Source organism: Mesocricetus auratus, unplaced genomic scaffold, assembly GCF_017639785.1.
Source record: "Mesocricetus auratus isolate SY011 unplaced genomic scaffold, BCM_Maur_2.0 Super-Scaffold_100007, whole genome shotgun sequence".
NCBI classification, from domain to species: domain Eukaryota; kingdom Metazoa; phylum Chordata; class Mammalia; order Rodentia; family Cricetidae; genus Mesocricetus; species Mesocricetus auratus.
The window spans coordinates 77,023,618-77,042,094 of NW_024429191.1; the positions used below are offsets into that span (position 1 = coordinate 77,023,618).

General features: G+C 42.2%; 1 protein-coding gene across 1 annotated transcript; it reads right to left on the bottom strand.

Annotated features, from left to right (window-relative positions):
- Positions 1-4,370: 4,370 nt before the first annotated feature.
- On the bottom strand, positions 4,371-11,529 carry Krt25 (keratin 25). The gene is made up of 8 exons (XM_005075976.4): positions 10,751-11,529; positions 10,220-10,302; positions 9,387-9,543; positions 6,507-6,668; positions 6,293-6,418; positions 5,776-5,993; positions 5,040-5,107; positions 4,371-4,732 (listed from the first exon to the last, which is right to left on the bottom strand). Exons 1-8 carry the CDS (start codon positions 11,165-11,167, stop codon positions 4,623-4,625), a joined length of 1,341 nt encoding a protein of 446 aa, XP_005076033.1. The 5' UTR covers positions 11,168-11,529; the 3' UTR covers positions 4,371-4,622.
- Between the last annotated feature and the right edge of the window lie 6,948 nt (positions 11,530-18,477).

The following is an 18,477-nucleotide window of genomic DNA, read 5'->3' on the forward strand; positions in this document are numbered from 1 at the left end:
CCTGTCTCAAAAATTATTATTATTATTTTTCAAATTACTCTTGTACTATGACTTTCATTTAAAACTGAGGACAGCTTTAAAACCTGTGTGTGTGTGTGTGTGTGTGTGTGTGTGTGTGTGTGTGTGTGTGTGTGTGTGTAAGTTAGAGGGCAACTTAGTAGAGTGGTTTCTGGGAATCAAACTTGGGTCTCCAGGCTTAGCAGCAAGTACCCGCACAAGTTGAGCCATCTTGCCCTGCCTGTGCCTTTGTTTTAATGATATTCTGAAGATATAAAAGTTATTCTGTCCTTTCCCACTTAACAATAAGTAGGAGTTTAACCACCAGTAGTATTTACCTTTAAAACAGAATAATAAAAAGGGTTGTAGTTTTAAACTCTCTGGAAGTCGTCTCTGGACCGTCACAGAAGGAGGGCGTCAGTGCTGAATGAAAGCCGCTGAATCTGGTCAGCGCTGTGTGAGAATTTAGGGAAACTGCTTCCGGCCTCTCTAAAACATCTCACCATTAATCTGAAAGCATGAGTGTGGCCGTAGATACTTTTGTAGATTGTTTGACCCATATGCTTTTGATAGTTAAGCTCTATTTTCTTGTGTACTTAAATATATGCAGCTATATTTTTATGAAAAATAATTAAGCATGGCAGTGCGCATGCCTGTGTCATATCCTCACTGTTCTATGTTGCACTGGATGCCTGTACACTGTGGTCTGAAACACCACACTACACACAGTGGGTTCTGAAGTTTGTGAACAGTTTTTGCTGCCTTGTTGGGTTTTTGGCACCCACTGTTTTCTCTTCATTGGTTTATCCCCAAAATAATAATAATAATAATAATAATAATAATAATAATGATAATAAAAGTTTAATACATTTTCAGACACCTTTTGCCTTCAGTCACAAACTTTTACATCTGGAAATTGCAAACAACACACTGCCCTAATGCTGCTCTTCTGTAACAACATAGCATAACCTCCCCATTTACCACTGCCTCCTGATTGGTTGGTTGATAGGTTGGCTTTACTAAGATCCTGTTGGAGACAGGGTCTCTCTCTGTAACCCAAATCAGCCTTGAACTCTCGGTCCTCCGGCCTCAGCCTCCAGAACGCTGGACCTCCCATCCAGAGCTGTACATCCGTCTGCCGCCATCATTTCTTACTGCTGACAGAAGGCTCTCCAGCTCTCTGAGCCGAGTTCTCAGTCACATCTGCTGCTTGGCCCTGTCCCCTCTCTGTGCCTTGCTTTCATCTTCTCAGGTAGTTCTGAGGCATCAGATCGCCCCTGGTCACGCAGAGCCCTTGATGGCTTTGAAGACCACAGTGTGCTCCGTGGCAGCACACTTGCATTTGACACTCATGCGGCTGTCTCTCTAAAAGAGCGAGGTGTCTAAAAACTTCAGTCCCTGAAGTGACATCCCTGGGCTTTGACAGGAGAAAATTTGCCAAAACAATTAGCAGCACGCACACACACATAGACACACACAGACACACACACACAAACACACACACAAACACAAAAGCTATTTTTGGTTATAGTCCTCGTAGACTTTGTGGTGGAATAATGCCCACTCTATCTGGCATGCAATTGTCCATTCATTCATGATGGCAGCTTGGGTTGTTTTCAGCTCTAGTTGCTGTGAGTAGTCCTGACCTCCATAGCAACCAAAAGCAGATTGCTACCTTCCAGGACTGAGGTGTGCATTAGGGACTAGAGTGCGAGCTGATTGGTGGTAGAAGTTTTCCCTGGTGAAGAAAATGGTTTGGAGCTAGGTTGTGAAGTTGGTCCTATAAAGCTGTGATTGTATTCAGTGGCACTGAAGCATGCATTTAAGTGAAGTTTCATGTTGGTGTTAAAAACTGTTTTTGAAATTTTTATCATTTTATGTGTATGGGTGTTTGGACTGCATGGATGGTACCCTGGAAGGCAGAAGAGGGAGTTGGATTTCCTTGGACTGGAGTTATGGGCAGTATGAATCACAAAGTAGGTGCTGAGAATTGAACCCCAGTCCTGGAAGAGCAACCAGGGTCCCTAACCACTGAGAAATCTCTCCCGTCCCAAGACAACAGTTTTATTAGAAAATAAACATGAAGCCATCATGTGCCACACAGCACACATGATTCACTGAGAGATTGCAAGCACAGAAAGAAAATGCTACTCTAAATTATTTTAAATTATATTTTTTCATTTTTATTTTGTGTGCACAAGCAAGCATGTGTATGTGTGTGTGTGTGTGTGTGTGTGTGTGTGTGTGCACGCGCCTTCATGTGCCACAGCATGCATGTGGAGGTTCAGTTTGGTTCTCTCCTGCCATGTGGGTCTTAGGGACTGAACTCTGGTCATTAGGCTTGGTTGCAAGCACCTTTATTCACTGAACCATCTTGCTGGCCCTGAAGCAAGCATGCCTTTTTATACAGCCAAGAAGATAAAACCCATCAGACCGTGTTCTCAAGATAAGCAACCATGAATTGTCAAAGGAAGACCTGAAAGATGTCCAAGGTTTGTGTCATGCACAGCAGAAACCCACTGGAGGGTGTCAAGAAGGCCGAGAATTGTGTATGCATGCGTGTTTAAAGGAGACAGAAGTTCTGTTTTGTAGTATTTGCCAGTTTCTATGATGTAAATACTTTTCAAGGGCTGATATTAAGCTGGAGAGCAATGGCACCAAAGGAGTTGGGAAGAGATATTCTGAAATCTCTCAGGAGATGGTAAGCATTTTCAGCAGACTGTGTGTATATAAATTAAAATTTCTCTTTTTAAGTACATAGGTTTGTACAATAAATGTATAGTTGTATAAAATTTACATTTGGAAGCATCAGTATAGCTAATGATGGAGGACCGGATGGGGGCAGAGAAGAGGGATGTGGGTTGCTTTCAGCGTTTTTGACAATTACGAGGTATGTTTTGAAGTGGAGTTTTCTCTGAGATAGAAATGTTTTCTTTTCACATAATCTAGGATTCCAGCTTCAGTGGCCTACAGCTAAGATTGTATCAGATGACCACAAAAGCAATTCATGGGTAATTACAGTGTGCTTAAGTGATGTCATCATCTTTTCTGTTGATGTTTTCCCATAGAGCTTCAAAGTAAAATTTCCCAAATGGATTTCAATGTAGATAATTCATCCACAGAGATACAAGGCTCAGTTAAGTACAAGAGACTACATTTGACACAAGCAAATTCATGTTTACAGTTCATCTAACAGGCGTGTCCAACCTGTGGCCCATGGGCCCCATGTATCTGAGGATAGTTATGAACATAGCCCAACACGTTTGTAGATGACAGCATTGTGTTGCAATGTCAAAAACAGTCAATACCCCTGACTAACATATTTCTCTTTATTTGGGATAAAGAGTTACAAATATTTGCTGTATGACCTTAAGAGACAAATGGATGAGAGGCCCCATCTATCTCTGAGGAGTTTAAGCCGTTAACGATTGCTGGGGGGTGGTGGTGCATTTTCTTCAGTGTTGTATCCATTGGTATGATACCTACTTGCCTGTAAGCATCCTTAATGATGAACCTCATTGTAATACACACACACACACACACACACACACACACACACACACACACACACACACACACAAATGGAAGGACTCATTGGGCCGGGCCGTGGTGGAGCACGCCTTTAATTCCAGCACTCAGGAGGCAGAGGCAGGCGGATCTCTGTGAGTTCGAGGCCAGGCTGGACCGATAGCCTCCAAAACAATACAGAGAAACCCTGTCTTGTAAAAACCAAAAACAAACAAACAAACAAAAACCCAAAAAAGGACTCATTGGGAAGAGGAAAGGCACTATATGAAAATGTCATAGTTCAACACATTATTATGTAATATTGATTTAAGTTAATAAAGAACTACAACAAAACCCCAAGTGGATGACTCTATTAGTATGCTTTGGATTCTAAGCCAACTTTTGCTCTAATCTTGATTATAATTGGAATATTATTTTAATATATATTCATAAGAACAGTGATTTTGAAAATGTATTTACTATCAGTATTGAAATTAAACTTAAGTCAGCACTTACTGAAGGTCTATCTCACTTTAAAAGATCCTTTACAGTGATTTGTTTTATCTTTACAATAATTTGGGACAAATGCTTTCTTTATTCCTAGTTACAGATGGAAGAATTTACCATGCACACGTTTGCCTATTATGACAGGAAATAGGTTTTCTTTGTTCAAGTGTGGCTGATTGATGTGTCAGCGTACACACTTTTATTCTCTCTAACCTTGTCTAGAGAGCCTTGTGAAAACCTAGGGGGCAGACTGCTTACTTAGTTTATAAACTTTCCACATAAATCCAAAATTGCTGTGCTAATATTCTGTAGTCCGGCCAAGAAGCTTTCAAAGATAAGACAATGCCAGCCACCAGAGATCAGTTGCTCAAGGAAGGTTTATTGACAGTAAAGAACTGCTAACAGACAGCTGTGGGGTAATCGGGTGAGCCTTCACGTTTGCACGTGACATCTCTCCAGACGGATGGGGAGTTCTGCTGCTGATGGCTCAGAAACAGAAAGGAACAGAAGGCAACAGGACAGACATTCTTCATAGGCTTGCTCATTTCCCAGACGCATTTCATGCCTTGTATTCTCTGAGGTTTTGACTTTTTTTTTGCTTATGATCTTTGTTAATTGCTTTGAGATTTCTCTTCCAGGGAGTGGAGCCTAGTGGTGAGTATTTTGCTGCGCTGGTCCACCTCCTCTAGAACTTTCTTAACCACTATGGCTTTGGCTGAATCTGAAAATTCCAGGTTAAAAGAAGGTTTTAGAAGCTAGGAGGAAACGAATAAGAAGTTATATAAAGGAATAATAAGATTTTTTTTTCCCAAACGTAGGTTGGAGTAGGTAGAAGGCACAAACATGACTCATTTTTGGTGAATTTTGATTACTTGGTTAGGCCAAATCATGCTGATGTTTGACTTTATTTAAAATAAGCTCACAGGTCTAAAGTTAGACATTCTAAGTCCTACTGCAGAAGAAAGACAATGATCTGTGTACTGGCAGTGAGGTAGACTGATATAACAATGGAATTTTATTTTCATTACCTTTGATTTGATTTCCAGCATTTCCAGATCCATAATCTTTAGACTTATAACTGGCAGACTTACAAGCCCTGCGAAAACACCACAGAAGAGTGACATGGAGAGATCTGTTTTGTTCTAGACCCAGTATTAGAATTTCTTTTGCTCTTTGGAGAACATACTCAGTGGGTTACAGTGGAAACCACTCTCCTTTAACATGAAGAAGTGATAGTTTTAATCTTCATTCCCTGTTGTGTTTGATTTTTGCCAAATGCTGCTGAGTTGTTTCTTGGCAATGGAGTATGATGCTTAACCCCGGCACCCATGGCAACAGATATAGCCACAGTTGTTCATGGTTACAGTCTCATCACAGATCTAATTGTTAAGTGCATTTCTGGATAGTCATCCCTCAGCATCAGGGGAGATAGGTTCTATGGCAGCAATGGATTCAGAGTCAAAGGATGTTCAAATATCATCACAAGGATGGCATCGTCCTTACATAGAACTTGCATACATTCTCCTCTACCTTGTCTGTCTGGGTCACTTACACTGTTGACTCTACTGCAAACGCTGTGCAAGTAGCTGCTGTTCTTTAAGGTTCAGGGCATGATCAAGAGAGAGCCTGTGCATGTCCAGCACCAATGTAGTGTATTCTTTGTGATATTTTCCTGTTGTGGGTGCTGGTATCCACTGCCGTGGGAGAAGTGGACAGGGAGGGTGGGGTGTATATGGCCTTTTGCATGTAAAGCCCTTCACCTACCCTTCATCTCCCCCTATGAGGAGGCAGTAGGTCTCGATCTCCTTCTCCAGGTGGGCCTTGACGTTCAGCAGTTGCTCATATTCCAGCTTCTGGCCCTCGGTCTCAGTCCTGACTTGGTGCAGCTGCTCCTCCAGGGCGCCGATCTGAGCCTGGATCTGAGCCAGCTGTGTGCAGTAGTTGCCCTCGGTCTCGGTCAGGGAGCACTCCAGCGAGTGTTTCTGTCAGGAATAACACAGAGCGGATGAAAAGGATGTATAGACGTGTTTGTCCATCAGGTGTGGTGGTGCACACCGCTAATGCCAACAGTCAGGAGGCAGAGGCAGGTGGATCTCTTGAGTTCCAGGTTAACCTGGTCTAAATACTAAGTTTCAGGTCAGTCAGAGCCATATGCGAAATCCAGTCTCAAAAAACAAAAGTATATGTGGATATCTTTTCGGCAACAAGCGAGACTTTTAAATCAGTAGGTGGAAATTTAAAACAAACTTATGGAGCAATAATATACTCCTTCCATGCATACCGTGGCTAAGAGAGACTGAAGTTCAATTTCCAGGGTTTGGAGAGTACGCTTCATTTCGGTCAGCTCGTTCCTGGCTGAGGTGGTGGCACCCACGTCCTCGGTGATCTGCTGCTGCAGCGAAGCGCTCTGAAATGGCAAATGACAACCAAGAGGGGCAGATCTTAGTTTGGGAATAGCCCTGAAACACATAGGGACAGTGTCAGGGGAGAGTTACCTTTTCCTGGAACCAGGCCTCGGCGTCCCTGCGGTTCTGCTCAGCCAGGGCCTCGTACTCGGCTCGCATGTTGTTCAGCAGGACCGTGAGGTCCACACCAGGGGCAGCGTTCATCTCCACGTTCACATTGCCTCCAGCCGCGCACTGCAGGGCCTGCATTTCCTGGAGGCATAGAGGTGCTGAGCTGAAGTCAGTGGGACTTTCAGGGATTCTAGAAGCTTAGCTTGCGTGGAGTTCTCATCGTGGTTTCCTGGAGTTCTCATCCTGGTTTCCCCACCTTGGCTCTGCAGTGACCATCTTTCCACATTTTATTTCTCCCATCCAGTTTGGCTTACCTCTTAAGGCCGGGGAAGATACTATATCATCAATTAGCCTGCTTCTTTTGGGAAGAAATCTTACAGGCTCCAGAGTGCTTTGTTATGGCCTCTGTAACCCTGCTCCTGGGACAGTTTTGCTCTGCTACCCAGAATAAGTCTTGATTCCTTCACAAATACAAGTCCTTAAACCACTTAAAAGAACTGTCCTCTGACTCTTATTTGGATTGTTTAAATATGCACCCTTTCGGTCTGTCCTCTTCAAGCAGGTAGAGACCATCTTGAAGGTCCTCTCGACTCAGCTACTCCCTGAATACAGTCTGAGCACCGTCAAAAGGTTGAGTTCAGATAATGATATAAATAGATAAATCAGTGTGTGTGTGTGTGCATGTTTGTGCAGGGGAGGAAGGATCCAGCTGTTTGGAAGTTTACACAATGGTCGCAGTGCCCTTTTGGATTTTGGAGTCACACAAATCTCTGTATGATTTCTGGTTCTGGTCAGTTGTAGCTGTGTTAATTTGGGAAAGTTATGATTACTCTGAAAATTGAAGCTAATTAAAAAATCCTTCTTTGGGTGGTGTTAAAAGCAGTGGAAGGATTAATAATAAAATGGTGGCTTTGCGATGCTGTTTGACCTGTGAATGCTGGTTATTATGGTTCCTGTCATTGTGATAGCAGGACTCTGTTCTGCTGCCAAAGATGGCACAGTATTCTGACCAAGTGGCCTACTGTTGCCCGAGTCCATTCTAAGTATATGGACAGCAGGCATCTCAGCCAAGCCTGTGCAAACTGATACGGTCGGCTGTCTTCTGCCTAGACCTTCTTCCTCACTCCTGAATCAGGGCAGCTTTCTTTCCTCCATGATATCAGTCCTCAGGCGTTCCTTACATCAGATCCTTCCTGGTACACACTATATCATCTGTCTCTGCATGTGGCTTTGAAGACCACAGGGTTGAATGAAAACTTGCCCAGTCCAAGCAAGCAAAAAAAAAAAAGATTAAAAACAAAGGAAAACCCATGTATCAGTGGGTCTATCCATAAGCAAAGTATTTAAAAAACCAATTGCTCCTAATTCATCAGCAGTTTATTGAGTAACTGCCATGGATTATAACCACACATGAACTCACAGCACCAAATGAATGCTGTAATTCAAGCAGTTTAACTTACAAGCTAGCATCATGACTAACCAAGTAGACCACTAGCTTTTGCTCCAGATTTAAGCATCCATATTAACTGTGGATATCTTCGACCACTTAAAAAAATACCAAAGACGTTTAAAAGACAGAAGATAGGGACTGTAAAAACAATAGCTTCATGATCAAGTGAGAACATATGAAGGATATTATGTGCTAGGAAGTATAAATTCTAGCGTAAGCATTTGGTTGTAGTTTCACATCTTTCAGTGTGTCTTTTAAGAATATATTTTAGGGGGCTGGAGAGATGACTCATTGGTTAAGAGCACTGACTGCTCTTCCAGAGGACCCAGGTTCAATTCCCAACACCTACATGGCAGCTAACAACTGTCTGTAACTCCAAGATCTGACACCCTCACACAAACATGCATGCAGGCCAAACACCAGTGCAAAACAAAACAAAACAAAAAACCAAGGCCACCAATAAAAATATATTTTAAATGCTAAATGGAACCTGTATATCACACACCTCTCCTCAAGGCTTAGGGGTCATTGTGGAAGAGGCGATGGAATAATTCGAAAACTTGGAGGTGGTATACAATGCTAAGGAATTCTGGACATGCCCGTGATTTTCTGGACACAATGGGGCAGTTGCATGCACAAATTCACAGCAGTTGTAATGGCATTTGCAAGACTTGCACAAGTTCAAACCAGATAAAATCCAAGCATGGAGCAGGAGAATTGGGCACAAAATCCTATGCCCAGTGGAGGTACTATTGGCATTTGATAGCTTCTGGGAGAGGGAGGGTCAATTTTGTTTAATGATGTGAACCCTGATAGTGACCATACTCCAGGGAGGGCCCCATTCCCAAGAGTAGTTAAGCAACACAACCTGAACTTGATGTGGGTAGGAGTGAAGAAAACTCAGAGTTGGGTGGGTACGGAGGTGAGGGATGAGGAAGATGACTATGGGAGGAGTTGGGGGAGGAAGGGTGAGTATGATCAACTTCTATTGCTCGAAATTCTCAAAGAATTAATACAAATATTATTAAAAAAGAATGTCTTAAGACTATATACTGAATGTCTGAGGGTAACGTGTGCTGCTGTTGGGAAGAAATTAAGATCCAGTTTTCCTAGAATGGCTTTTAAAGCACAATCATTTTGTCTAATTAGGTATAATTATCTAAGTAGACCACTTAACAGCTGTAATGATAGCCAGCGACTGATCTTAGGAGTGGCCTGGAAAGTAGGGTTCTTTCCCCCCAGCCATGTGGAAATGGGCACAAGAATAAGAGTGACTATAGACAACTCAGCTCAAGCAAAGACAAGCTGGCCTCCTGTGGGTTTGACAATGACCAATTGCCAGTTGGGTGTTATCTGCAGAGAGGTGGACATGGGGAGAAGCAGAGCAGAGCCAGTCTGCTGGTCCTTACCTCTTTGTGGTTCTTCTTGAGGTAAGTCAGCTCCTCACTCAGGGTTTCGTATTGAATCTCCAGGTCAGTCCTGCACAGGGTGATCTCATCCAGAACTCTTCGCAGCCCGTTGACGTCAGCCTCTACGCTCTGGTGGAGAGCCAGCTCATTTTCATACCTTCAAAAGTAGCAGTGATTTTCCCAGTTTGTCACATGGTTGAAGAGTCACCCATCATGGATGTACTTCCAAACTCTAGACTTCTCAAGTGGTAAATTAGGCCACTTTTGTGATTTCTTTCCAGTTTATTATACACTTACCATTTTAAAAATGTGAGAGGTATTTCACACAAAAAGAAGCAGGTTATTGCACGCTAGTTTTATAAATAATCACTGAAGCTAGTCAATGTATAGAAAAGCAGTAGCATTCTGTTTCTTTTCTAAAAGAATTAAGATGTGTCTTGATCATACCCATCCCTAGCTCCCTAGCTCCCTACTCCCACTCCCCCTGGGTAGCCCCCAACACAACCCCTCCCCCTTTCTGGTCCTCTTTTTGTAACCTAGAGTTCAATCAGTGCTGCCTGCTGGGATGCTGACTCATTTTATTGGCTTGACTTCATTTAGGTAACCATAGTTGCAATGAGGATGTGATTGCAATGGCTGTGTCATGTCCAGAGCATTTCATAGTACCCCTTTCCATCTCTTTTCATTCCCTGTGTTCATCCTGCTTGTTTTAAATCCAAGTGCTTTCCAGTGTTGGGGTGAGAGTGACTAGTGTCTGATGGGGAGATGACAAGAGGAATTTGAATTAAGACCGCATGAATCACCGCAGATGCACTCGCTCTGTGACGACTTACTTGAGTCTGAAGTCATCAGCTGTCAGCCTGGCATTGTCAATCTGTAGAACAGCGTTGGCGTTGCTGGTGGTTGAAGTGATGATCTGGAAACCAGGAGTGTGAGTTTTTAAAAGGCCATGTATCACAATTAAAAAGGCAAAGTTCTTTTTTTATGTTAGAAAATGCCCATGATAAAAATTAAGTAGGCAGCAAATGCCTTTAATCCCAGCACTGGGGAGGCAGAGGCAGGCCGATCTCTGTGAGTTCAAGGCCGGCCTGGTCTACTGAGAGAGCTCCAGGACAGCAAGAGCTGTTACCCAGAGAAACCCTGTCTTGAAAAACAAAAACAGAAACAAAAACAAAACAAACAAAAAATGTTAGGCTATCATCAAGGGCACTTTAAACATGGGGTTAAACATTTGAATTTACTTCATGATTATTTCCAATGTTAAAGTGACATGCCCTTAAAATGACCACAAATAAAGATGTAGCATGTTTTTTTCAGTGAAGAGAAATTTAGATACATGTGACAGCGAAGATATAATTTCTTACCTGGTTTTTAAGGTCATCGATGATCGGGAAGTATCTACTGTAGTCATGATCGAGACCACGACATGACCCAGGTCCAAACTTTTCATACCAGCCTTTGATCTTCTGCTCCAGGTCAGCATTGGCCTCTTGCAGCGCTTGTACGTTATCCAGGTAGGAGGCCAGGCGGTCATTGAGGTTCTGCATGGTCACCTTCTCATTGCCGGAGAGAAGGCCCCCTTCATTCACGGTGAAGCCAGCACAGGAGCTGGCCACCCCCGCGTTTCCTCCTGTGGAGCTGCTCCCAAAGGCGCAGGCGAAGCCACTTCCAATGCCCGCTACGCCACAAGTATTCCCAGAGCCAAAGCTGGCTCCCCTGAGTGACCCTGTGCTGGGACGGGCATAGGACCTCCTGGATCCACTGGAAAAGCGAAGAGACATGATCCCGGGGCAAGCGTGTCACAGAGCTGTGTTCTTCAAAGTCAGAACGGAGTGCCTTCTGACCCTGATGGTTTCTGTTGGCCTTTTTATAGACAATTCTCAAGGGTGTTCTATGAAATTCTGCCTACATAGAGTAAAGTCCGGCTTGCCAGCCTCAGCAAGTTAGCATAATTGGGTGATTTTTTCTAATTAGTAACTAACTTTGTTGGGTTCCTTTCTGTAGAAGGGCAGTTGCCCCTAGGTTGGTGTTTATCTGAGAAATGGATCCGGGTGGAGCAATGTCAGGCTCATTATTACAATTTAAAATTACCAGTGAGTCATAGTTCACTTCTAGCCTAAGCAGATAATGCTTGGGGCTCCGTCACAGAACAGGAATTTGGCATTGGGGGGTGGGGTGGGGGTAGGGTGGGGGTAGGGGTTGGGTTATCACGCCAAGGAGGGTTTTGATGTTTCTGAGATTCAATTTTGTTGTTCCAATTCTTCCCCCATTGCTTGAGAAGAGTGATGTCCATGATTCCCTTCCCTGCCCATTCAACTCCTAGGTTGTGTGGTTCATCCATTTGTTCTGAATTCCTCTTGTCATGGTTTCTGATGGGAAATTAGCTTCCATTCTGCTGACATGTGCAACATACTTTGTTGACACTTAGGAGTGAGCACAGTTGTCTCCTTCACTCATCCGTTTTAGTAATTAGGAACACACCTCTAATTGCTGTTATGTTTTGTGGGGGTTTGAAAGGACATCAATTTATTTCCTGACCCCACAAAATTTGAAGCCAACTTGGAAGGAAAAATTTCATCTTTATGTGGTTTGTGTAGCTCAGGTAAAAGTCATGGGATGGTAGCTGTTCATTGGGTGTGGGTTCATATGTATTAATTGAAAACCCTAAATATGAAAAGCCCACATTTAAAGGACAGTTTGAATTACATGTATCTATGCACATATATGTATGGGATATGATGTTTTGTTACGCACACACAGGGGAATGACTAAGTCCAGCTAATTAACATATTCATCCTCTCACATATTTTGGCAGTGAGAACATTTAGAATACACTCAGCAATTTTCAAGCGAAATATGCGTTGCTATTAAGGTAGTCACCTAATTGCATAATGTGTCTCCTGAACTTAAATTCTCCTAAATTTTACTCCCCTTGACCAACATTTCCCCTTTGTGCTTCCATGTGGTTAGTGAGGTTGAATACCTTTTCAAAGACCTACTGGCAGTGTCTCTAAAGGAAAGTCTTCTAAATCAAGTTGCTTTCTTGTTATTGAGTCAAGTTCTTTATCTACTTTGGATACTAACAATCTTACTGGATACTGGATCTTTACTCTGTTCCTTTGTTTGGAGGAAGCTTTTTAGTGTTTTGTAGTTCCATAGTGTTTCTAATTTTGCATTAGTTGATTGTATTTTTAGGTTTTTCTTTTCTTTTTTTTTTTTTGAGCATTTGCCACATTTCCAGAGGACTTAAATTTGGTTCCCAGTACCCGCATTAGACAGCTCACAACTCCAGCTTCAGGAGATCTGAGATCTCTTCTGGCCTCCACAGGCACTCATACACACATATATGTCACACACACACACACACACACACACACACACACACACACACACGGTCCTATAATGCTTTATCATAATTGTTGGAACTAATAAATGATTCAATAAAATTGTAGAAACAATGTCCACTTTACTTGTTCTCTGCTTAGTGGGGCGTTGGTGGCACACACCTTTAATCCCAGCGCTCGGGAGGCAGAGGCAGGCACATCTCTGTAAATTCGAGGCCAGCCTGGTCTACAGAGAGAGTTCTAGGACAGCCTCCAAACAATACAGAGAAATCCTGTCTCGAAAAAACAACAAAAATGTTATTATTATTGAGTGTACATGTGCATTTATTGTATTTGTAATGTATGTACATTCCACAGTGTATAGAGTCAGGAGACAACTTTGTAGAGTTGCTTTTCTCCTTCTACCTTTATTTAGGTTCTAGGGATTGAGCTGGGTCTTCAGGCTGGCCTGGCAGGTGCGTTAACCACCAAGCTGTCTTGTCACCCACCTCTACTTTAGTTTTTGAGATAGGATCACTCACTGAACCATTTTATCTAGACTGGTTGTTCAGCAAGTCCTTAGGATCCTCCTGTCTCTGTACCCTTAGCACTGGGATTGCAGACATGCAACCCAAATCTTATGCATGGGAGTTGGGAATCCACACTTTGGCCCTCGTGTTTACACAGCCAGCAACTCACCCATTGATCCATCTCCCTTACCCTATTTAGGAATTAAAAAAGAATAGCAGTAATGGGCTGATGCAAATGGCTTAGTGGCTAAGAACATGTACTTCTCAGTTCCCAGCACTCACAATGGGTGTTTCATAGGCTTTACAGCTAAGTAAGATTACTGATTATCACTGTTATTACTTGTTGTTATTATTATTTTTTGTCCCAGAAACCAGCATAACATTTTTCAGTACTATGAAAGCTTGCCAAGAGGGAGTAAACTTTTTGAGAAATTACTACTGTGATTTCTCTATGTCATATAGTGTGTTGTCTTCAGCAACAGATTCTTATCATTGAGTTCTTGGGCAACCAAGAGTGATGGCAATAATCTGTATTGTTGGGAGGTGTGGTGGTTTGAAAGAATATGTCTCTCAGAGGGAGGGGCACTACTGGGAGGTGTGGCTTTGTTGGAGTAGGTGTGACCTTGTTGGAGGATGTGTGTCACTGTTGGGGTGGGCCTTGAGGTCTCTTTTGCTTAAGCTTCTCTCAGTGGCCTGCAAGATGTAGGACTTCTCCAGCACCAAGTCTGTCTATACACTGGCATGCTTCCCACCATAATGAGAATGAACTGAACCTCTAAAACTGTAAGGGAGTCACAATAATTAAATGTCTTCCTTATAAGGGTTGCTGTGGTTATAATGTCTCTTCATAATAATAAGAACCTAAAGACAGGAGGGGGTTCCCAGGATATCCTCGACCAACAACTTGAGGGGAGATATCACATATATACATTTATATATTTTTTATATGAAACATACACAATAGTAGATTTCATATGGCCTTTTAAAACATCCTTGGTTTTAACTATCCTTCCTTTCACCCTCTCCTCTGCTCTACTCTCCTTCCTGTCTCCCCACCTAAACTTCCTTTCCCATTATTCCCCTTTCTACTTTATATTACCCATCTTTCATTTACCTTTAATTGTTTTTAAGCTAATCTCCTCCTCTTTCTCCTCTTTCTTTTTTTCTTCCTCCCCCTTTTCCTCCTTCTCTTCTTCACCCTCTCTTACCTTCCTCCTCTGTTGAGAGCCAGGCCGATTCAAGGGTTTCTCAGAGCCCTGACAGAAGTACAAAGGGAGCATTCATTCTGTGCTCTTTCCCAATAGCAGACTTGGCAATGTCAGTCTGGGGCTAAGGCAAGGGCCTTGAAGGAGTTAAATTTCTGTTTCTGGTAACTTAGCTTTTCCTGAGGAAGAGACTGGAGTTATCAGTCCCAATGCTGCTGTGTGTTTGGTCTTGAGATACCCTGTGTTCTCTTTGTGCAACATTGCTTGATTAGCCTTATACTGACTGTTTCATTGTATGATATTTTCTACTGACTGTTCCATTTCTCCCATGGAAGTAATACATAAGGTGCTGCATTCTTAATAAGCTTGCTTGGCATAAAACACAGCAGACCTCTTAATTCCAAACTTATCCATCATTTTGTTTTCTGATTCGTTGGTCCTTTCTCTCAGGATGCTCTCACTGAAAAAATGACCTGCCTGTCCATGTCACTCCTCCTCCTTTTCCTCCCCCTTAGTCTTCTCCTTGGACAGGCTTTCATATCCTAGGCTGGCCCAGAATTTTCTGTTAGTACAGGCTAGCTTCATACTCACAATTCTCCTGCCTTGGCTTTTTGAGTGCTGGGATTAAAGGGATGTGCCACCATACCCAGATTCATTTTTCCTTTATTTTGTTTCTCTGGTTGACTAATTTCACATAGTTTTTCTTTTTTGAAATTTCACATATTTTATGTAAGGAACATTTATCAATCATTGTTCATAGTGTTCCCTAAGCAGAAACAATTTGGCAGTAACATGAAGAATTTTTGACAGATACTCTAAAGCTGTTTTCAGTCTGTTGGGACTGTAATAGTGTCTCATGTGGCATAAATTAAAAATTTTTAAGTTAATGGTGTGGTTGAACCCTTCTAATAAATTAATTTGTAATTTTGAATTCTTAGCACATTGAAGACATCTTTGCTGAGAAGTTGGTATGCATTCTTCTTATTCGTTTGAAAGAATTAAAAAAAACTTTTATCAGGTTTTTAGGACCCATATTTTATTTTTGTTTATTTTTGATACAGGGTCTCACTGTGTATCCCTGGATGGCTTGTAATTAGACCAGACTGGCCTTGAGCTCAGGGGACTTGACTGCCTCTGCCTCCAGAGTACTGGGGCTGAAGACTTGTGTCACCAGCCCCCATCCCCTGTTTTTTGCTACATCGTGGCCTTACTTTGGTCTGCCTGTTGTGTATTCACTGGTATGTTATTGTTAGCTCACCGTTAAGAATGTCTAATTAGGTAGCGAGTGGGGGAAGATCTGGGAGTTGGGGAAAGAACATGACAGAATTTGTATGTATGAAATTCTCAAAGAATAAATAATAGAATTACAAAAGGACAAAAGAATGTCCAGTGAAAATTTTGTACTGATAAGACACTTTTACTTTATTGTTTATTTTTGGTAAACCTTGACTTTCTGGAAACAAGGAAGACTACTTAAACTTTCCTGTCTTCGTAAGGAGAATGTATTTTCATTTAAAGTGTTTACTAGTTGTAAATCTGTCTACCATGGAGGTAAGCCTGTCTGTCTGCTTAAGAAGGAAAACATGAACATAAAAAAGTGTTCTTGGAAAGAAGAGAACTCTATTGAGAATAAGGTGGCATCATAAGATTCCTGGTAGTCAGAAGATAAAGAGAGTCTACTGCTATGATTCCTAAATAGTAAGTTTGCTATGTGTTTTGAGATAACTGAGTATGTGTCTCTACTCTTTAAATTTCTAGGACCCAGCCTCAATGTGACAGTCGTGAGAGTAATGAAGTATAATGAGGAAAACAGTAGGCCCAGGGGGGCTGGCATCCAAATGATAAGACTTAGTAGAGGAGTAGGGGAAGAGAAGGGAAGTACAGGGGAGGAGCTGGTGGGGAGCGAGCAGAGGAGAGTGTGGGTAGTGTGTAGCTCCACTCTGCTAGTAGCCTTCATTGGATCATTGGTGACTATGCATGGAAGAACTTGTCTGTTTGTGGTGTCTCCTTGGTGGCAGAAGAATCTCACTGAGAAAATAGAATGTGAAATTCCTATGCTGATTCCATTTTGCATATTAGGACTGTGATAGTTAATCTTGGCTTTGTCAACTCAATTGGATCTGGAATCAACTAAGAGACCTGCCTCTGAATGAGTCCCTAAGGGATTGCTTGAGAAGGGAAATCCCTCCTGTAGAATAGGTGATTCATTTCAGCAGTTGCAGATGGAAGTTTCTGTCCTGACTGTTTCCACAGCCATTTAGTCCCAAATAAAAACACAGAGGCTTATATTGATTATAAGTTGTTTGGATGATGGCTCAGGCTACTCTCTTTTTTTTTTCAGGCTACTCTTATTGGCTATCTCTCTCTTAATTATTAACCCATTTCTATTCATCTGTGTATCTCCACATCGTCTTGGCTTACTGATGATGCCTAAGTCTCTTTCTTCCTTGGCAGCTACATGGTGTCTCTTTGGTGACTCTCTCCAGTATTCTCATAGTCCCACCTATCCTTCCTTCCTGGTTGCATCCTGCCTGTCCACCATCCTTTGCTAATATCAGAACCTGGTTCCTTTGACCTTCCAACCTGAATTGACGGTCAGTGGCTCTCCAGTAGTCCTCCAGTCTGTCAGCAGCAGATTAGCACTCTGGGGCACCCAGCCTCGTGGACTAAGTAGCTACTGAGTTCTCACCCTCTTCATCGTGAAGACTGCCACTGTTGGTCTACACCAACTGTATGTGTAAGATGATGAATAAATTCTCTTTGAATATATACTTATTCTATCAGTTCTGCCCCTCCAGGGATAAATGCAAGGCCTCTCATGAGTGAGAAGAAGATTTGGATTTGAACCCAGGTTCCACTATATATCAGCTGTGTGCCTTTAGGAAATTCCTTAATCTCTTTGAATATATATTATACTATATATATTTATATATTAACTAAACTCCCATATAAACTAAAAATAAAACACGGAACTTAACAATTTTTAAAGATTAAATTGGTTAATTCGTTTAAAGTACACTTAAGCACACTTGATATAAGTGACAATATAAGCTATCGTCACTGTAGTCCTGCTCTCACTAGCACTTCTAACCTGACTTAATCTAACTTACTCTGAATTGTAGCTTTGAACAGCGCAATTGGGGTCATTCATAACAACAGACTCTGTCAAGGGAGCAATCAGCTATGTCAACATCTTAAGAAACTGTCTACGCACTGGAGTCAATTATATCATATGGGAGTTGGAAAAACCTGCAATCAAGACAGAGATGCACCCCCAGAGGAGTGAGCACTTCTGTTCTGAATTCCATGTTGTCTGTACTCCAGGTTGTTAAAACCCTTCAGTGATGCCTGCCATGCATGTTGGAGAACCAGGTTATTGCGTTGCTGCCTTATTTGGCCACAAGTGGAAAAACGTCTTTAAATGAATGTTCTAGTGTTTGCCAATCCTGGCTGTACTTCCCAAGAAGAAGAAGGTTGTGTCAGATTTTCAGGCACAATGTTATTTTTATTATTATTTTCATTGCTTTTAATTCTTTGAGAATTAATTATGTGCACTGACTATATTTTGATCATATTCACCCCCTCTTCTTCCCATAACTCCTCCCAGATCCATGTTCCAGCTCCCTCCCAACTTCATGCCCTACCCTATTTTATAAACCATTGAATTAAATTTGTGCTTCTCACTTACATAGAGGTGTGTGTTTAGCCACCCACTGGAGAATGGTTCACCTAACAGGGGTCACACCCCCAAAAGAAAACTGACTCTCCTCCTGGAAGCCATCAACTGTCAGCTAGGGGTGGGGGCTTGTGAGCCCCCTGTTTCATTCATGTTTGTTGACTGGCCCTTTACCGAATTTCTTTGTTAATGGTTATCCATTGCACAGTGTCAGGCATGGTCTTGTACTCAGAGGATGTCAGTTAGAAGCCCTGTCCTGCTTGAGTGGGGCAGTTCTAGGTTTGCTTAGTCATCACTAAGGGGTTGGGAGAAAAGACGCATGCATTATCAAGTGGAAAAAGAGCTAGCCAGGTTCAG

What these genes read in the sequence shown, in the direction of transcription:
- Krt25 (XM_005075976.4), bottom strand. Translation starts at nt 11,167, where the DNA reads ATGTCTCTTCGCTTTTCCAGTGGATCCAGGAGGTCCTATGCCCGTCCC. An exon ending in AGGCCTGGTTCCAGGAAAAG is followed by an intron (nt 6,419 to 6,506) that starts GTAACTCTCCCC and finishes TTGCCATTTCAG; the next exon opens with AGCGCTTCGCTGCAGCAGCA. An exon ending in TTCAGTCTCTCTTAGCCACG is followed by an intron (nt 5,994 to 6,292) that starts GTATGCATGGAA and finishes TATTCCTGACAG; the next exon opens with AAACACTCGCTGGAGTGCTC.